This window comes from Fringilla coelebs (genome assembly GCF_963513975.1).
Source record: "Fringilla coelebs genome assembly, chromosome: 3".
Taxonomy (NCBI): domain Eukaryota; kingdom Metazoa; phylum Chordata; class Aves; order Passeriformes; family Fringillidae; genus Fringilla; species Fringilla coelebs.
The window spans coordinates 83,001,225-83,020,505 of record NC_140030.1 but is presented as its reverse complement, the minus strand read 5'-3'; the positions used below and the strand labels follow the sequence as shown (position 1 = coordinate 83,020,505).

At 39.3% G+C, this 19,281-nt stretch overlaps 1 protein-coding gene across 2 annotated transcripts in view; it reads right to left on the bottom strand.

Moving 5' to 3' along the window:
* The window catches only part of PLD5 (phospholipase D family member 5), a gene marked incomplete at both ends in the record, with an annotated part of 165,134 nt that overhangs the window by 84,152 nt on the left and 61,701 nt on the right, over window positions 1-19,281 (bottom strand). The window contains one exon of one of the 2 annotated variants that reach the window (XM_084202186.1): window positions 14,161-14,297. In XM_084202186.1, the coding sequence (XP_084058312.1) occupies window positions 14,161-14,297 (137 nt within the window). Of the gene's footprint in view, window positions 1-14,153; window positions 14,298-19,281 lie in introns of those variants that run through there. The other variant, XM_084202187.1, reaches the window with a different exon arrangement.

Genomic DNA, 19,281 nt, shown 5'->3' with positions numbered 1-19,281 from the left:
GGGTGCTGAGGCAGGAGAAACCAGCTGACCTGACCAGTCTTCACACTCCACAGAAAATTCAAACAGCACCTTTCACTTCCAATGAGTGTACCAAAACAAAGACCCTTCCTGAGCCATGGGCCCTATGTAGAAAGGAACATTAAAATCCTTACTTTTTTTTCTTGCTCTTAACAAAAAAAAAAAAGCCACTTTCTGTAGGAACTCATCAAGAACAAAAACATAGCCGACTGCAACTTCCATTCCCATAAGCTCTACCTAGTATACAGGGTTTAAGTCACAGATCCCAGTAACTACTGCAAGCAAGAGCAAAATCAGAGAACCACAGGGTCCCAAGTTTCTCCTGGGGATGGGGACAGCAGCGTGGCTGATTTAAAGGTGCTTCTTCAAAGGACATTACTTAAATGTATGAGTGAAGGGCAAACTGAGAGGTGGCAGCAATGCCAGGAACTAATCAACACATGAAATCTCTCCAGAAGAGCTTCAAGCTGAGCCAGAAGAGTATTGCACACCAGGAGCTGCCATTCCACAGGGGTCTTACCCAGCATCTGGATGTCCAGTTTCAAAGTGTGAATTAAGTTCAGGAATCCAAGTCTAAGTAGGGGTTAAAGACACTTCCCTCTGCATAAAGCAGAATAGCAAATCTTCTCCACAGTGTCTCTTGGTTAAACACTAATCCTACACATTTCACCCCAAAAGACACCCCTTGGCTAACCCAAGAAGAGTCTGTCTTGTTTCAGTCAGTACACCTTATTAAAGCCTACTAATTGCTGTGACAGAATATAATCCTTCTCAGGTGTAAAAAGAGCTGATATATTTTGATTTCAAGTCTAATAAAACGGGCATCACATAAGCATATTCACTAGCTTAACTATCTTATGACACAGTCTTCTAATAATTACACCAAAACTAATTAGCCAAATTCTTGTCTTAACATAATACTTAAAACTGTGAATTCGTTTGATATTTGCAGCTCTGTGGCCAACACAGATTTATCCTCCAGACACACTCAGTCTCCAAATATAGACTCGAGATAGCTCATCTAGGCAGGGAACACGCATGTGTGTGGGAGGGAGTCTGGAAACATTCCAAGGAATGGAGTTTATGCCACTTTCTAAACCACTGGGGGATAGGGAAAGACCACAAAGGGGCCTGTAATGAAAAGCCCAAGGGAAGGGTAAGCACTGTCAGAATCTCACAAAGCCAAACTCAAATGCCAAGGTAAAGAAGGAGAGAAGGAAAACAAGTTATAGATGCCTGTCAAGGGGAAGGAAAATAAATTTTAAAAAGCATGAGAAATAAGAAAGCAATGAGGAAATGTCTTTATCGCATGACAAGATTTAATCAGTGTGTAAGCCACGAAAAATGAAATACACAGAAGCAGTAAGATGAACTACTTCAAGTCAGAGTTTGTAGATAAAGTATTAACAATTTAACACACCACCATTCATTATTCAAAACATCCACACTCACATGAAAGTTCTTGAAATCCAGCTTGCTTCTCAGGTTTGATGTTAATGAGAGGAATGGTATTCCCTGCATTAAGGCCTGCCAGTATCCTGCCTATGTGACAGCCACAGTGCCTCTGTCATTTTCATAACATCAAGGTGCTACATCACTCAGTGCTTCAAAAAAAAAAAATTAAAACCTCACCACTGTAAAAAGCAGATCTGTAGCTCACATTATCACATTGTAGACAGCTAGGTGCTACATTGAAGGATAAACTACAAAAACATGAGGATCCTGAGGATCTGAGGTGAATTGAAATGAAAAAAGATAAGGTACATTTTGCAAAACTTCTACTAAAAAAAAAAGAAACAGTGACCCAATTCTGTTGAATTTAGAATAAGAAATCTATCTGTCATGTCTGTTTATTATCTAGAATGCCATAGATACCATTAACCAAGAGGCACTGCATCATTTAGTTTTCTCTGTTCGCTACCTTACAATAATTGAAGATCTCCAGGATATGCTTATCAAAAAACCCACACAACTGCGTTGTCTACATCTTTCAAAAGTTTATGTTTAATCTTTAGACATAAAAGGACAAGGACACCATCAGAACGGAAACTTTTTTAAACCCCAGCTTTACCCCTCCCACTTTCTCCTTAGTTTTGAGAAAGGACCAGCCAATTTCCATTTTATTTAATCTCTTTTTGCCCATTAGAATTCTGACCCCTTACCAGGAATACGGAAAGGCTGGCCTAGTTTTATTCCTGTACGTCTAAATATCTTCAGTTTGATGCCACAGTTCTAACATATCCTCAGTTTATACACAAAAAAACCCTTGTACTACCAAGCTTGTTTTCTCAACATGTTATTTGTTCATACATTCTTAATTCTGAGCTGATGTTTTCAAGATTCACTGTTGCAGTGTGTTGCAATCTCCTGTTTCAAACTCCCAGTCCTTTCCCAGGTATAGCTTTCCTGTTCCCCTCCCCCTTTCTCTTCCTAAGTGATGTCCATCAAACTTAACAGTCCAGTAAGGGCGTCGTGTGATTGGTAGAAGTTCAAAGATGCCCCTCAGCCCTGGGGTCATTGGCCTGTCCAAGTGTCATTGTCCCCTGAGACTCGCCCTCTCCCACCTGGTTGGTAGCTCACCTATCCTCTCCCCTCCCCCTCTTCCTGAGCTTAAAAGGACCTGGGCACCATGCGGTCTGGATTCTACTGTAGCTGTTACCATATTCAGACATCTATGATCCTGGAATAAAGCTCTGGATTAAACCCTGCGGTAGAATCCACTCCTTTCGTTCTTCACCTAGCCTAAGGACTATCACCGAGGTAAACCTGAGTTTCTACCAGCCTGGACTTCTCAGTGTCTAGCTGCAACCCCTAACTAGCCAGAGGGATCTCTGTGGCGGAAAACCACAGCAGCTGCCTTTGGCCGAGCAGCGAGGGCCGGACAAGCCCAGACACGTGCTATCCGGTAATATTGGAATAATATTCCAATAATTCACTATCTACAAATGTTATAGAAAAAGTCTTCCAATTACAGTAACATAGAGCAGTTTGCCCCCTGTGAAGTGCCTGTTTCCTGACTCCAGTCAATGCACCTAAATGGCAGCTGGGGAAGCTCTGTCCCCAGCCCACGGCACGCAGCTTCCTTCCCGACAGAGATGAGACAGCAACGCTGCCCTCCTTAAGTGAAGCCACTCTTGCCCCTGACATGCCAAAGGAAACCCAGCTGCATGCTTCAGGGAACACCCTGCATATGCATCAGTCAGGAATCAGGAGCTCAGCCTTCCCAGGACAACAGTAAGTGCTCACATGGTACCTGTTTAGTCACTGAAAAAAACCCTCAGCCTCTCTCCTTTGTTTGTACTGTGCTTAAGTCTTGAGTAAATACCATTACCGTGACTTTCAAATTATGTAAAACTCAAGAGCTGAGGTATTTAGTCAGTCCTGTACAAAGCCATATAGCAGCCACATGAGCCCCTCATCAGCTGTTACGCCTATTTAGCTCTTTTAAGCAGCAGCCCATTCACTGTTCACCCATCTGTAAAATACACTAAAATATCCTAACATGACAACTTTAAAAAGCCTCTCAAAAGAACAACAAATATTGCATAAATAGCCTCTCTCATATACATTAATTAGTTAACCAGATGTTTTTATTTAATTTCTACATTCAGTTTGTGACAATGTTCATATTAATCCTTTTCATAAGGCTTGAATATGCCAAATTATTACAGAACTTTTTTTTTTTTTAATAACAGAATTTATGTTGCTTTTTTATTTCCTTCCATACAACCTCTGAGCTTCTCATGGACACTTTGTAACTGTAAAGAGCAACACTGATTTGGACTGAATAATTACATATCAATACACAAGAAGTGGGAATCTGATTGCTACTATTTTTGTTTTGGCCCATGCATCTTTCTAAAAGGCCCTGATTATCTTGGTATGACTTGGAATGGATAAATGTGTTAGCTTATGGTCGCAGAAACCAATCAAGAATCAAAATATTATTTTTCCTCATAAATAAGCATGATTTTATAGTGTTAATAATTGAATGAGAATTTTCTAAGTAACAGCTCTCTTATTCAGAATAGAAATTAAATTATATTTTATGATGTTGGCATTTACACAACCCAACAACACCCTAAACTTAATTAATGCCCTTCCTGTCCAGCAAGAACAAACAAAACTGCTTTTCAAAACAATGAAGGAAAATTGAAGGTAAAAACTTTAGTCAGCAACTATTTGAAATCAGCACTGCAAATTCAGCAGATATAGTCAAGGTAGGAACAGTAATAAAAATCCACAGATGAAAAGAATAAAGTACCTAAAGTATCCATTCCCAAAGGACACTGCAGTGCTCAAATTACAGAGGCAAGAATATATGGAAACATTCCAGGACACCTTAGGAGTACTAAGATAGGTTTAACTACTGTCAGATGGTTTTATGTGGTATCTATTTGCATTTCTCTCTTGTTGTTGTCAGTTTAATTTTGGTTTTCGCTGTGGGGTTTGTTTGTTGGGGGTTTTTTAATGGTAATTAAGTTAGGTCCATCTAGAATTGCATCTGATTAAAAATGCAACTTTAAAACTTGTTGCATTCAAGTTAAAACCGGGGGGGAAAAAAGGAAAATTGATGAGTACATTTCTGGCCAAGATGAACAGAGTCAGGAACCTCTTCCCCTAACAGACACAAGCTATTTAGATTGATAAAGCAGTGTTTTAAGAACATCAAAGGAAAAAAAAGACGGAACAAACAACCAGTCACTTCTTTAGATCTTAATAGAAAGCATTAACTGACTTATCGGTATTTACTCTATGGAATACATTTTAACAGCAAAATCTTGACTCTTAAAAAAGGCCTGAAAACATAAAACCCCCCTGAAATATCAGAAGCACATTTTTCTCTGGAAATTCTACCATGTGTACACAGCCAGAGCAGTACCTCTGACACAGGATCAGTTGGCTGCCCATTTTAGGTATTTGCGTGACACTTCCCAAGAGCAAATTGAAAAATTCCCTCTTGTCTCCTCTCTAGACAGTCCTGAAGAAGTCTTTTCACATGCAAACAGATGTGCCAGTGGGGAAACTAATAGATTGTCTCTTGTCATACAGAGGTTACATCTCTACTGCTTTCCCACACCATTCCCCAAAGCTGCTGTAGTGACGGAGTGCCTCCAGTTTTGGCAGCCTGTCTTGGCCCAAAACTGGAAGGTCTATGGGGATATTTTTGAGGTGGCTCACATGTATTTATGAAACAGCAGATGGGGCAGCTCTTGCAGTCTGTCACTGTCCCACGTGCATTGGCTGCCATTTTTCAGGAGACACTTCCACTAGTCCAGCACTTCATTCTCCCCTGGCCCAAATACATCCCCTCAAGTATCCTCTAATGCATTTATTGAACCATACTTTCCACCAGCACCTTCAATGAACTGTAAAACATGCACTGCCAAGTTGACACAAGTGACCCAAAACTGGCTGAGAAAAGGACTATGGTTTCTGACAGCGTTTGAACAAAATCCAAATCACGGCTGCCTGCCTGATGCTGGTGACACATTCATCTTGCCTTAAAGTGTCATGATCAGTAATGAAGCTTAGGCATGTTCATATTTTGCTAAAATACTGGTAAAGGTGCACTTTTCTTCAATACTCAGCCAGTAGAAGAGTTCTAAAAATTATTCTTATTCAAGTCCAGCTAACTTGAGGAGCTATTTCATAAACGACAACAAAGAATTTTTTTTAAAATCACTTTATTTCCCCAACAGGTTCTTTGAAGAAATATTTTGATAAATCAGTGAAAATCAATTAACTCTGTACCTGCCAAAGTGACAGAAGGTATCAGATAGCATATGTGGTCACATATGAGAGTTACATACTTATTCCAAGAGAGTCACATACTTATTCCAGGAGTTACAATCAGATCTAGAGAAAGAAGTCAAAGCCAATGCTTCCAATGTACTATCAAATATCCATCAAAAGTTTAGTCTGAGGCAAGATGAATCCTCCCCCTCATATCAGAAGGCATGCAAATCACTGATGGTGCTCAGAAGAGCCATTTCAACACTTAGTATGTAAAGAAAGCTGTTTTAAACCTACCACATTGTGATGCTGTCAGTCATAGGAACTCTAGCTGTATAATAATTTTGAAATAATCTTATTTGGAAAGGACTGGTCATTAAATAGAGAATAAATGACAGACCTGCATCTGGCACATGCCAAAGCTGGTTTTACGCATTATTATCTTTTTTCAGTATGGTTGACAGGAAGCAAATTAATGACAGGGAAAAAAACCCTAAAACATAAAATGAAAAAATACTAATGAAAAATTTCTCCAGCACATTTTTTACCCTTGGTCAAGACAATTGGATGTGGGTGAGTTGAATAAAGGAAGCCAACTCATATCAACACGGGCAATTGACATCTTGCCCAACATGCAAGAGCAATCTGTATCTGAAGTGTTACTCACAACAATACTCTGACTAACTAAAGAAACATGGACAGATAGGCACCATACCAGAGACCACTGAGAGGTGACTCTGGCTTCACCTAGATTTCACCCAGGTGTTCAGAGGAAAACAAGCCAGGAAGAAAATCTTCAGACTAACAAAGAAAAACCCCAAATGTTTCCCCAAAAGCTGTCTTCCTGTACATGTAAAGAGCATCTGGAAAAACCAACCCTAACAAACCACAACCAGCAGCTCTCCCTGATGCCTCCCAGCAGGGCATTACCAGGAGCTGCTGCCCTTGGGGTGCAACCTTGGGCCACCACAGCCAAGTGAGCTGCACGTGGCTGAACAGGAGAGTCAGCTCAAGCCCACCAGCTCTGCACAAGGCTTTGGGCTTCAGCAGGCACCACACCTGAATCCTCTGGAACCTGACACTGCCCTGGTGCTTGGAAAGGCAGGCTCAGCCACCTACTCAGCAGGTCACAGAAATCACCCAGCACGATACACTTGCTCTCCTGATGAGTATCAAATCATGCTAGCCCAGAGGACACTCCCAGTGCTGTCCTAGGATTAGCTGCAGAACCCAATACATCTAATGTAACCTGACAGGATAATAAGTATCTTTTTCATATACTGCTCTGAGGGTGGAGAAGCAATTAAAAATAAATGGTGTCACTGGAACAGGTGCTTGCTAGGATCTGATGCAAAGTCAGCTCTGGCTGAACGAACAAGTCACCCTGAAATGGAGCAGGAATTCAGACAGACTCTACTACAATTTTTAGCTACTTTTAATGCCTTTCCCACAAGCAAAAGGAAGAACAATTTATCAGGGAGCCTTATTAAGCTGGGTGGCTATTCTCACCAGGCAGAATAAAAATCTCTCTGAAATGTCATAAATCGGTTTTCAAAATCATGAGAATGACCAATAATCTTAGATTTAATAACTCTGTTTAGTATAGCCTTACAATCTGGTATAGAAAATGACCTCAGAAATCTTTTGAGTCCAGTTCAGATGAAGTAATTTCAGTCTTCTGAAGACATTAAGGTGAAAAGAGAAAAGAACAAATTAAGCTGAGAAGAGGGAAAGAGAGAAAAAAAAAAGAGAAAATAAAAAGATTTAATCACAGAGAAGCTCCAGCAAACTACACAGGAGATAGGATACTCTAACACATGAATTGTTCCTTTATCACACCTGCATTATCTAGGAACCTTAAAGTAATTGGAATTTGATTTCTATTAGCTTGGAACATTTTCTCTGCTATCTATTCACAAATTTTAAGTCACAAAAGGAGAAATAAACACATACTTTAAAAGCTAACTTTCAAGAACAAAAAACATGTTAATCTCTGTCTTACATCCTAAAAAACACATATCATGGCAGGAAAGCTGCCTTAAGGAGACTCCAAAGCCGTCTGTCCTAAACTCCATAGAAAATAATTCGATTGAACGGAACAAAGAGTAGGAAAAATAATAAGTTTGTGTGTTTGAATAAAATGAGTGGAAGTCCAGACCTACTTGATACAATGGAATTAACCAGGAACTATCTACTGGGACTAATGCAGACAGAAGAAGATCTACACAGATCATGACTTTTGTCACTCATTTTTTTATCTGTGAAGACACTCCCTATAGCTGAAGGTAAATGCAAAACAACAACAAAAAAAATCCTTTGTTTTTTGTATTTTGTGCCAAAACACAGGAAAAGAAATTGTACTCTGTACAGGTACTGTACTGTTAATACACTATCTTTTCCATTGAAATGCATTTCAAAAAAAGAAAACTAAAAGGCAGGATAAGTAGAACTTCTTGTGCAAGTTGAATTTTTGATTTCCCTCCCTGGCTTCAGATGTTGGATGGACTTGCAGGAGGTACATCAGGCCTTTACAGTGCCCAGCCAAGAAACTTCAACTGAAAGAGTATTCCTTCTTTGGATGCAAAATAAGAATTACTACAAATAGAGATCATCAGAAAAATTAGGAGGTTTTATAGCTCATTCTTACCCAAAACCAAGAAGAAAACAGTCACCCTAGAATTGTTAAGGCTGGAAAAGATCCTAAAACACAAAGTCCAACCATTAACCCAGCACCATTGTTAACCCTGTTCACCACTAAACTACATCCCTGAGCCCTGTATTTATATCTCTTTTAGATACCTGCAGGGATGATTCTACCACATTCCTGAGCAACTTGTTTCAATGTTTCATAACCCTTTCAGTGAAGAAATAGTTTTTAATATCCCACCTGAACGTCCCCTAACACAACCTGAAGCCACTTACTCTACCACTTGCCAGGTGGAAGAAGAGACTGAACCTCACCTGGCTACAGCCTGTTTCAGGTGGTTGAAGAGAGCAATAAGATCAGCCCTGAGCCTCCTGTTCTCCAGACTAAGCAACCTCAGCTCCCTCAGCCATTCCTTACAAGACTCGGTGCTCCAGACCCTTCACCAGCTCTGCTGCCCTTCTCTGGACCCTCTCCAGCACCTCAATGTCCTTGCAGTGAGGGGCCCAGAGCTGGGCACAGCACTCGAGGTGTGGCCTCGCCAGTACAGGGGGACAATCCCTGCCCTGCTCCTGCTGGCCACACCACTGCTGGGACAGACCAGGATGCCATCGGCCTCCTTGGCCCCCTGGGCAGACACTGGCTCATGTTCAGTTGCTGTAAACCAGCACTCCCACGTCCTTTCCTGCTGGGCAGCTTTCCAGCCACTCTGCCCCAGCCTGCAGTGCTGCAAGGGGCTGTTGTGACTCAAGGGTCCAGCACTTTACCTTAGTGAACTTCATACCTCTGGCCTTGGCCCATTGATCCAAACTCTCCAGATTCCTCTGCAGAGCCTCAAGAAGATCAACACTCCTGCTCAAATTGGTGTGTCTGCAAACTGAGGGTAGACTTGATGCTCTAGTCCATCATGTTGACAGAAAGCATTTTTATGCCAAGTGGAGTAGTTGTTTTGTAAATAGAAATCTTCAGTTGCTCTTTAACAGGCTTTTCAAAATCTGAGCATCTTGTTCTGTTTAGACATTTAACTATTATGCTTGTCATAGTTTGTTTATTAAATAGAAACCAGTCAATATAAACCTTGCTATGTTCAGAACCCACGCAGCACAGAGAAAATCTCCTCCACAATAAGCCAGGGGCAAAGCACTTCCAAGGTAAATGAATGTAAGCATGTGCTGCAGTATGCTTATTTAACAGTAAATACCCTGCAAAACCCTACTTAGTGAAATAGCAGAGTAGTTGAAAGAAAGATTTATAAAGCAACAGAAAAAAATCAATTGTGGGCCCTCTTTCACAACCAGAGAATAATCATCTAATGAAACTGAAAGCAATGCATGCAACACACAGTAATTGTTCAATATAAGTAATTATTGTATACAACTAGATTTAATCTCTAAAATTCATTGTTGCAGGGTACTGTTGAATTCTAAACCTCTGCACGTCAAGAGGAAGATTCAGCTCCTCTCCAGGATACCAATCCTTATCCAAAACAATCCAAACAATACCTAAAGAAATCACAAACACAGCTCAGGTATCATCACCTATTTTTTATAGGGCAGCACTGGTCAAAGCCTCCCTACAATCAAGAAGTGAACTAAATAGGCTTTGCCACTCTGGTCATAAAGAACAGCAAATTCTTCCACCACAAACCCAAACACAAAAGAGCAAGTGTCTTCATTATATATGACTCTGAGGAGAAAAGAAATTACCCTATCAGCATCATTGGAACAGAATGCAAGACAGAATCTGCCTTGAAAACACACACAAACAGAAAGCAAGAAAATTCTTCCAATTATCATCAGAGTAAGGCAATATTGAAAAAAAAATCACGACAACAGTTTTAGTTTTAGCTTGGTAAGTATGGAAAGTAGCTACCATTACTTCCCTATATTCCTTGTTCTGTAGTCCCTCTCAAGAGATAGAGCCAAACCCACAGCCAGAGGTAGGAGCTATGCCAGATGCTTCCACTGCTTCAATGGATATTGGAAAGGCCAGCGAGACAAGGATAACTAAGGGCATGTGCAAACTCTGTAGGAACCCTAGCGTGGCTATCAGCACCAACAAGCAGGAGAAGAGGCTCAAGTTGAGCCTTGAACAGCTCAAGTTACCATTAATAAATCAAAACAACCTTAGTTCAAATAGTTTGGATAGCAGAGACAATCTCTTAATAGTTGTAATTTCTTCTGTTTTCCAAATTGCCATTTTTAGAGTTTATCAGTCAATTCCAACAAAGTCAAGTAAGTCTTAACTGACGCAGAGTTACATCAGAGGCTAGCCAAGATTTATTCACAATAGATCAGCCATTAAAATGTACTATTTTCAAATTACAATAATCTAATTTTATAGATTCAGTGTCTAATGGATCCACAGCAAGACAGGCAACATTCCCAGACTGCTAAGCATATCCTCTTAACCAGTCTCATCCATCAGGGCTGCCAAACAACATTGCTGTGGATGTCTCAAGAGAATAATTTCCATCACATATTGAGAACAAACGCAAAGCCTCAACTTTTCACAGTCACTGCTACTTTTTTCCTTTAATTTCAGTCCTTTTAATAGGATGGGTAGCATCAATGTCTCCATCAATCAGAGAAGATATGCAAAAAAGCTTGATTTCTTACTCCTTGACTTATTTTTGTTACAAAGCCCCCAAGAGAAATAAATACATCAATAAAGAGTAAGGTCATTTTGGGTACATATGCAGTAAGTATTCCCCATGTAAGAAGAGCTTAAGGAATGGTTTATAGAAGAGGAGCCTCATGATGAATTACAAGCAGATCAGAAAAGCTGCATTTGTGTTTCTGAACAATCCAATCACAACAACAGAGATGTAATCTTTACTGGAAAACACATCTTGCAAAAGCTCTAGATTCTAAAAGGTCTTCTTACGTTCTCTTAAAAATTCTATTTTTTCACACAAGCTCCAAAACTTTCTAGCCAGAGAACTTTTCTAGACCACAGTTCTATTTCAGGTGTATTTTCCTTTAAAACAAAAAACACAGAAATTAAATTTTCCAAAGAAAACAGCCATTAAAAACCATCAGCAAAGTTCTCAAATCCACAGCGTCCTTTCCCATCAAGATTCTTCACAAATTCAATCAGTTAAAGCCAAAAAAAGAGTTATAGGCTCAGGCATATAAACTAATATTTGACAAACATTTCATTTCAAAAAAAGTTTAAAAAATCATCTATTACCATTCTGTCTCAGCACATCCTGCAAATGTAAGCACCTTTTCCTGAACGTCATGGAAAGTACTCACACAGCAGAAATGTAAGAATTCAGTAATTCTTGTCTTATTAAAAGTGCTTAGCCCAAGTACTAAACATATGCCACTGGCAGCAATTGATTTGTGACACTTCAGCTAATGTGACACTTCTGTGATGTATTTAACACATAAAGGACCCCAGTTTCATCGTGTAGAGAAGGACTCAATGTTAGCAGGTAGCAGCTGCCAGCACTTGGATACTGTTATTAGAACTGGTTTCGGCAGTTTACACGCACAGCATTTATGTGCTTCTGGTTCAGGCATTAGTAGCTAGATCACGCACTTGGATCCCTTTGTGAAAGGCACCTTAAAATAGAGCTGGGGTCTGGGCTCACTTTTAGCCCTGTAAACACAGAGCAGTTTAATTGACTCTTATGGTTAAAGTCAAGGTGCTGAATTTGGTCTCGGGCTCCTCTAACACAATCCAGGAGGGGACAAGAATGACACATGTGAACCAACAGAACACTGAGCAAAGGTAAGTATTCTTTGGAAAGGCAGATTGCTGTAACCCATACAAACAGACAGAAGAAATCAATCTCTCACATGGAAAAAAAATTAATATCCACATTTTTCTTAGTACTATGTATCACCTACACTCTGATTTTTTTCTCCTTTGAAGAATAAAAAGTGAAGAAGGTGAAGTCCTTCCTTGTCTAGGCCCACACAGCTACCCACAACAGAATGGTAACCATTAGTTGATACAACTAAGAGGAAACATGGTGCAGTAGTTTCTGACTGTGTTGAAGTTGTGTGCAGCACACTGAAGCCAATGAGCAGAAAAACTTTCCCCTCATCTGACCTAGTTCTGTCATAGATTCACACATGGAGACAGTGGGTGTAGAGGTGACACATGCAGTATCTTCAAAAATTTTGGAAGGCAACACCTCACAGTAAAAGACACTCAAGACTTTGATGGGGAAAGGAAAGCTGGCCGAACTCTAGAAAATTCAGAGAAGATATCAGAAGCCTGCCCAGACTTGTAGGAGTACAACAGAGTGAACAAAACCAAACCTAAAAACAATTATGGCAAAAAGTGCCAGATGGACAGCTGGTTTCGGGACAAAACTACCTGATGCTGCAAGTATATTCTGTTTGGAAGGAGATACAGATTTAAAGAATCCTCTTGGTTTGTTTTTTTTTTGGTTTATTTTTTGTTTCTTAAGCAGCATGCAAACAATATTTTAAAAACCCCATTATAATTGAAAAGACATTACAAAATTTTCTGGATTCTGAATTAGTGCTGTCTGCAATGTAACAGGTGCAGCATAGAAAGGTACTGTCCCAAAATAGTCTTCACACAAAATGAACAAAGAATAACACAAATAAGGATCAAAAGCTGGGAAAAAAATTAATCTTTCATTATATTATTCTAAAATGCAAATGTCAATTAGCTCCTAGCCAATGTTTACCCAGCCATTGGCAGGTAGGTTCTGCACAAACAGTGGAACAGGTTGTCCAGAAAGGCTGTGGAGTCCATCCTTGGAGCTACATACAGCATGACTGTGCACATGGCTGAACAACCTGCTGGAGCTGAGTGTTCTGAGTGGGGTCATGGACTGGAGGATGCCCAGAGGCCTCTCCCACTCCAGCAATTCCATGATAAGATTAGAATGGGTTTCTGTGAAGTTATTTAACAATGATGGGGTTTTTTGCACAGTGGATCAGAGAGGGTGCTCTGTATAAAATTAAAAGTTTTGATAAAATCCCAAACAGAATACAGCCGGGAATGAAGCCTACAAATGATTTTTACATCAGCTTGGTGGACAGAAAAGGCCCAGAAGATGACCCAGGAAAAGCACAGGTCATCGCTAATGAACCGATTAATGGAGGAAGCTGACAGTGAGGTGCAGCAAAATGAGATTCACAGCCAGGAAATGAAAGGCCCAAAAAACTAATCACCTACTTAAAACTAAGAGAACCAAAAGCTAAAAGATATATACAGCCATGGCAGGTGTCTGAGGCAAATCTTAATTCAACACTGTCAAAACACATCTTTTTGATCATATCATTAATTTTCTTTACAGTTCATAGGTAAGCCACTGTGTCTATACCAGGAATGCATCCAACAGGAAATCGAAAAGTTCCCCCTACACAGAAGGGACAACAATCTTAGGTCAAAAGGCATCAGTGACCTTTCTGGAGAAAGAAAGAAAGAAGCGGTCTTGATGAGAAATAGACATGAAAGAATTGAGAACTATGTGATCCACCTCAGTACTCAGTTACTGAAACTTAATGGACTTTGGCTCAAGCTTACAAAATAATTGATCTAACACAAGAGTCTTACTCAGAACACACCACCAAAAATAACTTCAAAAAGTGTGCTTTAATTTTGTTAAACTAACCTCCAAAACCAGAAATTCAAAATGAGAAACCATTTTCTTCCTCTGTTAGCTGCTCTTCCCAATAACACCACAGGACCATGGCAATTACCTCATGCCCTTATATAACACATATGTTCCTTTCCACCCCAAAAGAGAAGTTTTGTTTGTTACCTCTTACCGACAGTTATTTTGACAGTTCTTTTCTGAGAGTCCATCCTCATCTTCTCCCATTATATCCACTGCCGAAAATATCAGTGCAACCAGAATTGCAAAGCAGCATACCAGTGCAAAGATCACAATGCATCTTTGCTGGGACTGAAAGAGATTAAGATTAAAAAAGTTTTAATGGCATGAGCACATTCTAGTCAACGACTTGAGACTGAAACTTCTACATAAGATCTAAATTTCTTTGAAGACCTTACTGCAATAGCTGTAAACATGAAACACACCTCAAGATGAAAACACTCTCAAAACTGTCCTTCATGCATCACCTTGAGATGTATTTTAAATCTCTCAGACACTGTTTAATAATTCATGTCACAAATAATATTCATAATTTAAACTGCTTTCTGTTTGTACCACAAGGAAAACATTATGCATTAAAATAATGACTCCTACATTAACTAAGTATTTTCTGATTGCGGCTCACAGGTAAAGTACACACTTGGGATGGCACTTAAAAGTTTTGTTGTGTTTGGTTGAAATAAAACATGTCATTGCAAGAAGACTGAAAAGCAAAGTCTTTTTTTTCTATTGCTACAAAAAGTACCTGTCATTGTCACTATGACTGTCACAGCCACTCAGACACTTTGGGAAGTCCTTGCCCCACAATATCTATAATATAATGAACACAAATTCACAGATGATAAATGGGATTCAAGGAAACAATGGAAAACTGTTGCTCAGTATGATAGGCAATGCCTTCCAAATTTCAGATTAAATATTAAAACACGCCATATCACTGCCTTATGAAATCTTGCAGTAATAAATCAGAGTGCCCTAGATAAACATGAAACCACCTAAAGACAATCTCTTGACATGCAATTTACACAGCTGCATAAAGTATATTTTATTCTGAAACCAAATGTTCAAATATACCATGCAGTTTCCTACTGAAGTAAATTTAAATAAGACCACACCCAAATATAAAAACATCAATGTCTAAGTTCTGTTGCGATAGTAATTTTCTTAATTTTCATTACTGCTCCATAATTAAAATGTCACATGGAGGAAAAGGCCTCATAAAGGAATGGGAAAGTGGGAAAGCATGAAAAATGTAAGGGAAAGGAAACAACATCACACTTGCAGCTGATAACCAAATTCACAGTATTTCCATTGTTCCTGATATTTTGTTTAAGAGGCAGTAAGTTTCAGAGTAATAAGAACATTTCCCATACACCTAAAGAAAAGGTCTAACTCTTTTTTTAAATAAAAAAAATTCCAATACTTCCCAGCTAGTGCACTTCTCAGGAGAAACATGCTCATGTTTCATTTCAGAATAAATCAGATATAAACATTTTATTTCAGTCCACGAAAATACAAAACACAGCAAACAACTTCTTCAGACAAACAGGAAAAACTCATCCGAAATTTAGTGACAAATGTAGCCTTTAACAGTAACACCAAATGTGTGATTCAGGTTATAAGCATATTTCAAATATAATGCATATTAGACACTTTTATACATTTGAAATATATGTTTAAATCTATATTTCTATTATATTAACTAAAATCTTACCAGAATGCAGCATAAGAAAATGTTCTTCAGCCATGACAAAGCCAACTCATGAAAGAAATAAATAAAAAAGAAAGTTTTTTTTCCTGCTGCTAGTTAGAATCATGCCAACATTTGAAGAGTTGTAAACTACTGCACCTGGGTGACCAGAACTAAGGCTGCACAGTGGGACTTAGAAAATTGTTCAACACTCTCATTGCCTCATACTACTAGCAAGAAGAACTAAGAACTGCCAAAGAAAAGTAGGTATTCAGGTCCAGAACACTGCTGTATGCCATTTCTTCATCAGGACACTTCAGACTGCTGTTAGGATGACCATTGTCTCATGCATTTTTTTTGCAGAACTGCAAGCGTACTCGCAGAAATGCTTTAATGCAGGTTCCTCCATGTGCTGAATGTATCACCATGGCAGCAAGGCAGCAAAGCTACTCCCATAACCAGCAAACCAAAAAGAGCCTGGGCTCATTTTCTAGTCCCTAGGAGTAGGGGATGTGACCCAGCAGGGCTCGCAACCATAGGGCTCTTTTTCCTCCCAAATCAGGCTAACTGCCACCATTCTACACACTGTGACTAATTTTGAGTTACTCTGGATAAATTTGTAGCACAAGCATCCTAGCTGCCACATGGTGTGAAAGACTTCATGCTATTGCTCCAGGGAGTAACTCCCATCTTCTTGTCACGCTGCCATGCAAGCTGCACAACAACCACAGAGAGTAGTGGGATCACTGGACCAGCAGGGACTGCATCAGCCTTCGAGGCTGGGCCAGTAGTCATGGAGATAGCAGGCAATGCCTCACTGAAAGGTGGCCACAGTGTAGTAAGTCATAACACTCCTCTGGAATCCTCTCAGCCTGCTTAAAGCTTGAAGGCCAAATCAATATAAAATCTACAGAGTACCAAAAATAATATGGTCTCACAGCGAGGAGGGGGTGTGGGGGAAAAAGGGCAGCTGCAACAGACGCTTAAAGTTAAATACCAGGAAATCTTATGGCAGCAATTTCTAGGAGGTCAAAATAATTCTGAATGGATCCTCCTAATCTAACATTAATTTCCATTCCACATAATTTTGGGGAACATATTCAAGTTTTCCTGACTTCTGTGTTGCAGCTGAAAATTGTATGAAGCTTAAAGCCCTGTTCTTTCGTGGATACAGCTTGTCAAGCTCTGCAGTTTGTGAGTACTGCTCACTGTGAGCAGCTTAGTACCATTAGTAAGAACACTGCTATTCTACCAGCACTAAAATAAAGACAGAACCACACAAACCTATTATAGAGCTCTTATTTCACAGATCCTTTATATCATGCAGTTGTCTTTGACAAGTATAATGGATTGATTATCTCACTTTTTCCTAAGTACCAGCTTGACAGTGTGGTTACAAATAGCAAAGGGAACCTTTTAAATCAACATTCAAAACCCCCCCTGTGACTACAGTAGTTTTTCTTCAAACTAAGGAGAGCACAAAATAGTAAACAAAATAAAGCAAAAATTCCAAGTTTGTGATTCTCCTAACTCTACATTTTCAGCCACAGGTCAGAAGGGTCAAGTAAAGACCAGTAAAAAAAAATTAAAGAGAGTAAAGAAGATTTTATAAAGTTTCACCATTCATGTTGAACTTACTCCTGCTGACTGGTGGGTTTTTCATTGCTTTTAAATCTATATATTACATTATAAATTAATGTTTGAAAGTATTCACATTAAAATTCATATTTATACTAGAAAAGAAAGAATAAAACTCAGCTACTTGCATCAAACAAGTCTTCTAAAACTTATGCAGTCCATCTGTCCATATACATAGTTGATTTGTACAAATATTAATTCCAATAGATATTTGTTTAGCCTGTCCCCAAAAATCCAGAGCTGAAAGAGATCCTGTAGCCTTTTCAGGCAACCTTATCCCATATCCAAGCACCTGACTCTTATGCTGCAACAACTCTTTTTTTCCATTCCATACTCATGGAAAACAGTGAACAGAGCATTTCATTCTCTCTTTTACATATTTAAACACTGCTATAGATGCTAAGAGGCCCAGGGCCAGACCCCCTACAAGTTTGACGGTACTGATGAGCAAGCCCAGAAATTCTGTTGCATGAGAGAAAGATTTGTTCAGGGCTTAAGGAAGATTGGGAAGGAAACTCCTGCAGGAACAAAGACTATCAAAAATACTGTGAGTAAAATGTTTCTTTCACCTGGCTCAACTAGCTTAAACAATACCTAAGTTAAAATAAATCCACCAAGACACTGCGTTACTAAAACAAAGCACAGGAATTATTTCATGCTGTTATACCTCTAGGGAGAGAGTGAGAAGAAAAGCCAAAAGCTGCACAATGGTTACTCAGTACAGTACTATTCAGATTAAAGCTTAATCTGGGAAGGACCTGCTTGTTTATTATTAAGACAAAGGATAGCCTATGTCAATTAAGCTTATCAGAGCCTGTGATACCCATGCAGAATTGAGAATAAGAGCAAGAAAAAGGCCTCTATATTTACTCACATGGCTCAAAAGCTTCACTGAACACTTCACTGGCTCCTGAAGCTTTCAGTTTCGTCACAAACAACAGTCATTTAGTTGAGACTGAGATTTTAATCAAGAATTTATTCTTCCTCCAATGCAGTACAAGAATGTCTTCTCCCAAAAAAGGAGCCATGAAATTGTAATGCTGCATCTACTGTTAAAACTGACTACATAACAAAACACATCATGGCTTTGAACTTGTGCTTCATTTTTTCATACCTACTTACAGACTGGAGAAGGCAATACTTACACACCACACTAATATAGGCTCTAAAAGGCAGGCTTTCACATCTTTGGTCATTTCATTAGTCTGCTCTTTCCTGCAACAATGTGGACACAAATGTGACAACAAAAGCACTCATCTGAAACATGTAACTGCTCAACAGCCTTTGAAGAGCTGTTTGTGAGTCAGGTTCTATGGGGTGCTTCAACACACCTGCCAAAGAAAGCAAGGAACTGGACTTGAAGAATTAGCAATCATTCCTGATTACCCTTGGTCACATGTGTTTATTAGAGAAAAACATTACTATAAATACTATTTCCCCCTAATCTGGAATCTGCATACACTAATAATCTTCATTGCAGCCTTGAATCTCCCAGCTGGTATGATTAATGCCAATCAACACTTTAAATCCTCTTTAAAAGGAACAGATTGCTAAGGTAATTTTAAATTGGCTGGACCTAGTTAGTTTCATCCTTGGATATTTAAGGTAGTGGCTGAAACTAACAGAGAACCTTTAGGACTCACCTCTGAGAACTCCCAAGCCTGAGCGAAGTATCAGAAGCCTGGAAAAAGCAAAAGTGTAACCCATATTCAAGAAAAAATGGTGATCAGACAGTAGAGGTTGGAAAACAATGAGCTAGTTATTCTAGCTTCAATCTCTAGAAAATATGTAGATATGTAGAAGGTAAGAAGCTTTATCATGCAAAAGTCACATTGATCAAGTCTGATTTCTATCTTTCCTAGTCACAAGCCCTATTGTCCCACTGGAGAAGCTGAAAATAATGTATAACTCTCACCTTTATTAAAAACTTTCTTACAAACCACAGCA